Genomic DNA, 9,170 nt, shown 5'->3' with positions numbered 1-9,170 from the left:
AAACATTAACTGTTGTTGTTCTTGTTATCTGAGCCAACACAGCGACATTGGAAATACTCAGATTTGCAAAAACGAGATGAACCAAAGTCAAGCAATTTTATTCAACTAGAGAAATGTAAACTCAGATTCCTTGCATTTAAATTAATTGGGCTCAAGAGTGTGTGCATTTGTCTGGGTTGTGTTTCAACAGTGCATATACTTTGGAGGATATTTTTAGATGAAATTTAATATGGGCCTGTTGAGGGATGGGAGACTTTTCTTAATTTTGAAGGTGGTTCAAAGAGAATTATTTTCCCCTAAGAATGTGGGCAGAGAATAGTATAAAATTTTAAAATACCAAATGTAGACGTGACAGACCAATAGATAGGAGAGACTGAATTGGGTGATGACGCAAGCGTATTTGAAAGTATTCTTCCAAATACGTGTTCCTGGGGGAACGACAACAGGGGAAGAGTATTGGCTTCCAGTTCTGTTTGTGGGCTTCCTGGAGACATGTAGATAGCTTGGCCACTTACATACATGGGCTTATATGCAGATCTGTCAGACCTTTCATTGGACCAGCAGAAAACAATAACAATTTGCAATGCACTAAAGAAGCTATACCAAACCAAATCCAATGAGCAAGTTAGAAAGTCCTTAACATTATGCAAGCCTTATTTATTTTCATGCCATTTATGTTGTGGTATCAGTTATCTAAGTATACAACTCCTGACCTGACCATTCTTTCTATGCATAATGTGAAATTCTCTATGCATCTGTATAATTCTAAATTAAACAAACATACAGCCAAAGGTAAGCACTTTTAAATCTCATTTACTTCAGTGGGAGACACTTAAGCATCTGCCTAACTCTACCATTAAAATCAAGGGGACAAAAACAATGGATTGTGCCCATAATATTGCAGTTCCACAGTATTGCTTTTTAAAATGACATGAAAAGACTTGGCAATGAGGTCAGTATACAACTGGACAATATAACTGTACCAATAAGAAGTATAATTAAAGAAAATAGCTCACTCCCTGTGATGTAACATGAGACTCACGGCAGAATCCTATACATCTCTACTTTAAATCCAATTGAGTTCAATAGGGCTTACGACCAAGAGACTGAGTGGGTATATGCATCTTTCTGAGCAGTGTTCTCCCCTGGCTCTCGAAGGAGATATTCAAAACATCTAGGTTGGTCAGAGCAACAAGAAGCCCAAGCCACTGGGAAGCCTGGCATTCTTCACATCAGCATAATGTCCAAAGCGCCTGATTGTAGTTGTTCGGCAAATGTCATTGCGCAGCTGCATGTCCTGACCAGAGTGCTTCTCACACTCCATGGGGAGGGGGTCCCTCATATCGCTTAGCATGGTTGGCTCTGTCTCAATTGTCATTTATCTTATTGCATGTATAGAAACATGATTAGAGGTGGTATAGATAGAAATGTTAACAGACCTTCCCCAGCACCACACATACAATCTGTTCACCACAACTGTTCTAGTCTGCCACCATCTCTAGCCATGCACTGCACATCAGCATATATAAGACAGCTCAGGACATTGGGGGAAAGATGATATTTTGAGTTCATGATATAGTCAACTCTATGCTTGAGTCAGAGTATGGGTGGATGTGTGGATGCCAGTTTTACCCTGTTACTCATTACTTGTGTTCTACCTTTCCAGGATCTGTATCTATAACCATAACCATATCCATCCATCCATCCCTCTCTCTCTCTCTCTCTCTCTTTGGATGTGGGAAATATTACATTTTGGAAAGGGTGAGGCATAATGGTAAGAATTTAGGATGCTTAACGAATCATTCATGGAATATCTACATCTGTATCTATAAAACATCTGGAGAGCGACAGGTTCCTTTCTCCATTCATTCATTAGCCATCTGTCTGGATTACAGTTATATAATAATCATGCAGTGCCCTACCGTACTACTAGTGCATTTTCAGATTAGTACTTGTTTGGCATCTGTCACTGGATAACAGTGTAGTAAGATCAAAATAATGGCAGCAGTTGGCAGCAGTCAGAACTAGATCTGGATACAGTTATTATCCTTAACTATTTGGCTGCTGCTACACCATTCTGTGTTCCAGGGGATAATGGGCGGGGGGTGGGGGCAGCAACAGGAGCCAGACGGTTCAACTGCATAGCAGCCTACTTGGCTCTGTGGACAGCATGCAGTCACAGGGCCCGAGAAGCACCTTTCCAGCTGAGACGCCTCCTTGCTCCCTAAGCAGGAGATGTGGCTGCCCTGTAGAATTCAGGGTGCTCCACTCTCCGGCCCACCTCCACCCAGCCACACCTTGAGCTCCTTCCATCAGCCCCAGACCCCAATCTCCACCTGTCACAGCAACGCACCAGCCAAATGACAGGGGACTCCCTACGTGCAGAAGAACTAAGTCAGGTTATTATCAAAATTTTAGTCACCAGTTTGTCCTTTCCTCTCTTTAGAGAATCCAACACATAAAAAAGATCTCAAGCTCCCTTAAAATTAGTTGAATTAGAGAAGAAAATCTCGGTGAATTAGCAATCAGTGTACCAACCCGTACATTCAGATCTATGGAAACCTATTTGTCACTGATTCTTTGTAAAACTCTTAAAAGACAAAACATGAAGACATATTCAGTTACACTGCTGATTGGCACAGAGAAGAAGGAGCTCCCACCCTTCGCCATACTGTGGGGCCTGGTCATTTCAGCTACCACTTCACCATGAGCCGATCAACATGCCACCATGCACCTACAGGACTCGGATCCAGGCTCCCTCTTCCTACAGTTCTGCCTCTGGAGAACTGCTGGTGAGGTGTACTCCTTCACTTGCCACAGAGTGATAGTGGTTCAGTACTACCTCCCACCCCACCTCAGTGGCCACATGGCCTGAGATAAAGGCAAAAGACGATTCGGGCTGACACTCATGATTTTTACTGACATGATCAAATGAGTGATGGTATTAAAATTAGTCCATATACAGAAGGAACTGAAACTCACCGTGCCTTCAGTCACCTTCTCAGAGTATAAATGCCCACCTTCACTGAACATCAAAGAAACGTCTGATTTGCCATTGCACAGGATATTCTCTGCTATCTGGACACTGGGCTGCAGGAAAGTCAACTCGTTTCTCCTGGATTCAGAGGACAGACAGACCTGGTAGGAATAAGGCAAAGTCCCATCTTCATAATTTGGAGGGAATACGGCACCCGCCTTTGAACGAGGATCAGGAACAAAGCACTGAAGGAAGGTGGGATTCCTTGACCGTCGAAGTTTCATCATGATGGTCAATGTCACCGTCACCAGGAACAGAAAGGACACCAGAGCCAATGCCAACACCAAATAAAGCTGCACATCGGACTGATGCTCTGTGTCAGTGGCTTGGGAGTTCATTTCTGGGAGAGCCTCCTGAAAGTTCTCAGCAAACACCAAGTTCAGAGTCACGGTGGCTGAGAGCGGAGGATGTCCATTATCCTTGGCCATGACGACCAGCCTCTGCCTCACAGCATCTCTTTCAAGGAACCCTCGGGCTGTTTGGACCTCTCCTGTGTGGGAGCCAATTGTGAAGAGCGAGGGCTCTGTGGCCTGCAGGAGGTGGAAAGAGAGCCAGGCATTGTGCCCAGAGTCGGCATCCACCGCCACCACCTTCGTCACTAGATACCCTGGCTCCGCCGACCGAGGCACCATCTCAAAGAGAGATGAACCCTCTGTTGCTTGGGGTGGGTACAGGATCTGGGGAGTGTTGTCATTCCTGTCCAACACGCACACCCTCACTGTGGCACTGCTATTGAGAGGGGGGGAGCCTCCGTCTTGGGCCTTCACTTCGATCTGAAACTCCCTGAATTGTTCATAGTCGAAAGAGCGCTGAGCATAGACGGTTCCAGTCTCAGAGTTAATGGAGATATAGGAGGACACAGGCAGATCCTCAGTGTTGCTACTGAGAATGGAGTAAGTGATTCGGGCATTGCGTTCCAGGTCTGGGTCAGAGGCCTTGAGGTGGAAAATGGGAGCTCCAGATGGGTTGTTCTCTGGAATGTAGGCAGTGTAGGAAGATGTGTCAAAGGCTGGGGGGTTATCATTGATATCTGAGATCTGTATTGAGATGGTTTTGTTTGTGGAGAGAGGAGGTGTGCCTTTGTCTGTGGCTGTGATTGTAATATTATACTCTGGGGACCTTTCTCTGTCAAGGGGACCCTCTACGAGCAGCTTGAAGTAGTTATCTGAAGATGAGACTATCTGGAATGGTACAAGTTCTCTCAGATGACAAGTGACTTCCCCATTATCCCCAGAATCTATATCATGAACTTTGATGAGAGCAATCACACCTCCAGGTGCAGCACCTTCGGGGACTGGGCTGGACACGGAGGTCAGGATCACATCTGGGGCATTGTCGTTCTCATCAAGAACCTCAATCTCCACATTGCAGTGTGCTACCAATCCACCTCCATCACTTGCCTGTATGATCATCACATAGCTTTTTCTGTCCTCAAAATCGATACTCTCCATAAGTGTCATCGTTCCATCTCTGGGATCCAGATTGAATTTCTTCTGGGCGGTATCTTGGATTTTGCTGATCGTATACGTGATTTCAGCATTTGACCCTTCATCACTGTCAGACGCTTTAACTTGAAGTACAGAGGTTCCTCTGGGTGCATTCTCTTTTACGCTTACCTTGTAGGTTGCCTGGGAGAAGATAGGTGGATTGTCATTACTATCAATTACTGTTACCAATATTTTGGCTGTCCCGGTTTTTGTAGGTTCTCCCCCATCCACAGCTGTAAGGACCATGTGGTGTGTGTGTTCTTTTTCTCTGTCCAGTTGTTTCTGCAATATTAATTCTGCATATTTGCCACCATCTTTGCTGTCTTGAATTTCTAGCTTGAAATACAGAGTTGGGCTCAAATGATAATTCTGGAGGGAGTTGATTCCGATGTCCTCATCTTCAGCATTTCCAAGAGAAAATCGAGCTCCTGGGAGATGAGACTCACTCACCTGAAGTTTGATAAGTTCTTCTTGGAAATGTGGGGCATTATCATTAATATCTTGGATTAAAACATTTACATGGAAAATATTCAAAGGATCATGTGCTACAACTTCTAATTTTAGGACACATGTGGATGATTTTCCACAAATCTCTTCCCGGTCTATCCTGGCCTTCACATACAGGTCACCATTTTGCTCATTCAGAGCAAAGTATTGCTTTTCTGACGAGATACCAAGCTTGCGTTTTGACAATTCTCTGACATCCAGTCCCAAATCTTTTGCAAGGTTCCCCACAAAGGAGTGCTCTTCTGTTTCCTCTGGAACTGAATAGTGAACCTGCTCGGACACCACCCAGCAGAACAAAGACCAGAATATGAACAGAAACAGCACTTGCCTGCGGATGGCTTCTCTTGATCTCCCTGAGTGCCTTTCTTCCATCGTTGTCATTGCCTTTCCTCCTTTCTTTCCCTCACTTCCAATTATATTTTCAAGTGTCCCAGTCCTTTGCAGTAAGATGGTTGAAATATAGTCCTTATATTTGAAAAGTGATCCCTTGAAAATGAACAGCTTTCCTTTCTGGAGCAGCTTTTTCAAGTAAAGCCTTCTGCGGCTTCTTCTTTCTGACCAGCTGAAACGCAATGGAGGGAGACTGCTTCAGGAGCCTCAAGTGCTAATCTAGCTATGGCTGCTCCCTTGCTGTCCAACAGCGACACTCTGAGTCCACGTGCAGAATTGTACTTGCTGGTATTTTTCTTATAGTTCTACAGTGCCATTTCACCCTGCTATCTATGGATTTCCACAGATGCTTTAATGTTGTTTGATTAGTAGTTCCATATACTTAATTCAGATTTGTTTTCTACTTAATGTAATCTGCCGCATTTAATTTTTATAATCTTTTCCAGTAGGTTATCGTGACAATTTTGGATGCTTTTTATGTAACGCAAACACAAGAACCATCTGTACAGAACCTTAAAAAAAAAAAAAAGTATTCAGAAAACCCAGAACCCTGCCAGGATTCTTGCTTCTGAAAACTGTAAGTTGACCTATACTTAATTATGGGTATGTATTAAGAAATTTAAATGAAGTTTAGCACACAGCAGGTGTTTGATACTTGATTCCTAAGCATATTTTTCCTTTCTGTTTGTCATCTTCTCCGTTGTATCTGGTTGGCCACTGTTGTAAAATGGATGTGCTGCTTACTAGAGGAGCCTGTGGTCCAATCCAGCACAGCTCTTCTTGCATTATGATTTTCTTACAATTCTACATGGTATTTTAATTTCTGAGGTAGCAAATTACTCAGCATTCTCTCTGTGGTTTTCCACATGAACTTCAGTGGTTTTGCCTCAGAAGACCCATTTCCTTAAGTCTGGCAGAATAATAATAATGGTTTTGAATTGAGAAACTACTTTTCTGCTACCATTGCATCAGGCAGAGCCATCTAGGAAAGTGGTTTAAGTGATGAGAAACTTGCTTTAAGGGGAGGTAGATGATGGGGGTCCCTTGACAGCCCACTGTGACATATTTAGTAAGCAGTTCACTGACTGAATTGCTTGTATCCATTCTGACTTGGATGCCATCTTACATCTGATAAATGTCTGAAATTTCATCAGTCACCTTGTCAATATTGTTTTGATAAGTTTCAGTTATTACAGCCTGAAGACTGTGGTTTGTTAGTTAAAAATAACACCATTGTTCAATAGGGCAATAATGGCCAAATATTCATATAATCCTCATGCTAAAAGTGAATGCACAACCCACCAAAAAAAACCCCAAAACTATGCTGGACTAATACCAAGGAAGGTATTACCAAGGAAGATACCAAGGGAACCCCTTGCTGTATTGGACTGTAGGCAGGATACTCAAGGTCCCTTGGCTGGATGTTCCGTTCCAGCAGCTGAGTTGCATATGGTTCCATATGTGGGATGGGGACATAAAACTCAATATATGGTTGATGCAGAGAGATCTGGGAGTCATTGGTGCACACAATCCCCATCAGCACTCACAGTGTAGGTGGTGATGCACCTTCCCTTGCAGCCTGTGGAACAGGTGAAAACAGGCCAATCTAATACCTGGGGGCTACTATGAATAGTTATTACCTACATGTAACTAGTCACACACTTGTTGTTGTTCAGTTGTTCAGTCGTGTCTGACTCTTCGTGACCCCATGGACCATAGCACGCCAGGCCTTCCTGTCCTGCGCTGTCTCCCGGAGCGTGCTCAAGTTCATATTCATTGCATCGGTGATGCTATCTAGCCATCTCATCCTCTGCCGTCCCCTTCTCCTTTTGCCTTCAGTCTTTCCCAGCATCAGGGTCTTTTCCAGAGAGTTTTCTCTTCGCATTAGGTGGCCAAAATATTTGAGCTTCAGCTTCAGTATCTGTCCTTCCAAGGAGCACTCAGGGTTGATTTCCTTTAGGATGGACTGATTTGACCTCCTTGCAGTCCAGGGGACTCGTAAGAGTCTTCTCCAGCACCACAGTTCGAAAGCATCAATTCATCGGCACTCAGCCTTCCTTATAGTCCAGCTCTCACAGCCATACATTACTACTGGGAAAACCATAGCTTTGATTATACGAACCTTTGTCGGCAAGGTGATGTCTCTGCTTCTTTTGCCATAGCTTTCCTCCCAAGGAGGTTTGCCATAGCTTTCCTCCCAAGGAGCAAGCGTCTTTTAATTTCATGGCTACAGTCACTGTCTGCAGTGATCTTGGAGCCCAAGAAAGTAAAATCTGTCACTGCTTCCATTTCTTCCCCTTCTATATGCCAGGAAGTGATGGGGCCAGATGCCATGATCTTTGTTTTTTTAATGTTGAGTTTCAAACCAGCTTTTGCACTCTCCTCTTTCACCCTCAACAAGAGGCTCTTTAGATCCTCTTCGCTTTCTGCCATTAGGGTGGTATCATCTGCGTATCTGAGGTTGTTGATAATTCTCCCAGCAATCTTAATTCCGACCTCTGATTCATCCAACCCGGCATTTCTCATGATGTACTCTGCATGTAAGTTAAATAAGCAGGGTGACAATATGCAGCCTTGTCGTACTTCTTTCCCAATTTGGAACCACTCGGTTGTTCCTTGTCGGGTTCTTACTGTTGCTTCTTGACCCTCGTACAGGTTTCTCAGGAGACAGGTAAGGTGGTCTGGTACTCCCATCACTTTAAGAATTTGCCACAGTTTGTTGTGATCCACACAATCAAAGGCATTAGCGTAGTCAATGAAGCAGAAATAGACACTTTTCTGGAATTCTCTTGCTTTCTCCATGATCCAGCGAATGTTGGCGATTTGATTTCTAGTTCCTCTGCCTCTTCGAAACCCAGCTTGTAATTCCGGTAGTTCTCGGTTCACATACTGCTGAAGCCTAACTTGTAGGATTTTGAGCATCACCTTGCTGGCATGTGAAATGAGCGCAATTGTGCGGTAGTTTGAACACTCTTTGGCATTGCCCTTCTTTGGAATTGGAATGTAAACTGACCTTTTCCAGTCTTGCGGCCATTGTTGAGTGTTCCAAATTTGTTGGCATATTGAATGCAGCACTTTAACAGCATCATCTTTTAGGATTTTAAATAGCTCAGCTGGAATACTGTCATCTCCGCTAACTTTGTTGTTAGTAATGCTTCCTAAGGCCCACTTGACTTCACTCTCGAGGATGTCCGGCTCAAGTTCAGTGACCGTGCTATCATGGCTATCAGGGACATTAAGATCTTTCCTGTATAGTTCTTCTGTGTATTCTTTCCACCTCTTCTTAATCTCATCTGCTTCTGTTAGGTCCCTGCTTTCTTGGTCCTTTATCATGCCCGTCTTTGCACAAAACGTTCCCTTGAGGTCTCCGATTTTCTTGAAGAGATCTCTAGTCTTTCCCATTCTGTTGTTTTCCTCAATTTCTTTGCATTGTTCATTTAAGAAAGCCTTCTTGTATCTCCTTGCTGTTCTCTGGAACGCTGCATTCGGTTGGATATATCTTTCCCTTTCTCCTTTGCTTTTCGCTTCCCTTCTTTCCTCAGCTACTTGTAAAGCGTCATCAGACAGCCACTTGGCTTTCTTGCATTTCTTTTTCTTTGGGATGGATTGAGTTGCTGCCTCCTGAACAATGTTACGGACCTCCATCCATAGTTCCTCAGGCACTCTGTCTATCAGGTCTAATCCCTTAAATCTATTCCTCACCTCCACTGTATAGTCATAAGGGATATGATTGAGGTCATACCTGAATG

The 9,170-nt window shown here is 43.8% G+C and overlaps 1 protein-coding gene across 1 annotated transcript; it reads right to left on the bottom strand.

Moving 5' to 3' along the window:
• Positions 1-2,569: 2,569 nt before the first annotated feature.
• On the bottom strand, positions 2,570-5,403 carry LOC146347571 (protocadherin gamma-B5-like). The gene is made up of 2 exons (XM_084851554.1): positions 2,983-5,403; positions 2,570-2,590 (listed from the first exon to the last, which is right to left on the bottom strand). The coding sequence occupies exons 1-2, from the start codon at positions 5,401-5,403 to the stop codon at positions 2,570-2,572; spliced, it is 2,442 nt and encodes an 813-aa protein (XP_084707680.1).
• Between the last annotated feature and the right edge of the window lie 3,767 nt (positions 5,404-9,170).

The sequence above is a fragment of the Heloderma suspectum genome, chromosome 4 (assembly GCF_057233095.1).
Source record: "Heloderma suspectum isolate Gila_16-S chromosome 4, 16-S_ref, whole genome shotgun sequence".
Lineage (NCBI taxonomy): Eukaryota > Metazoa > Chordata > Lepidosauria > Squamata > Helodermatidae > Heloderma > Heloderma suspectum.
Note: the sequence above shows the minus strand (reverse complement) of the source record. Positions and strands in the feature narration are given on the sequence as shown.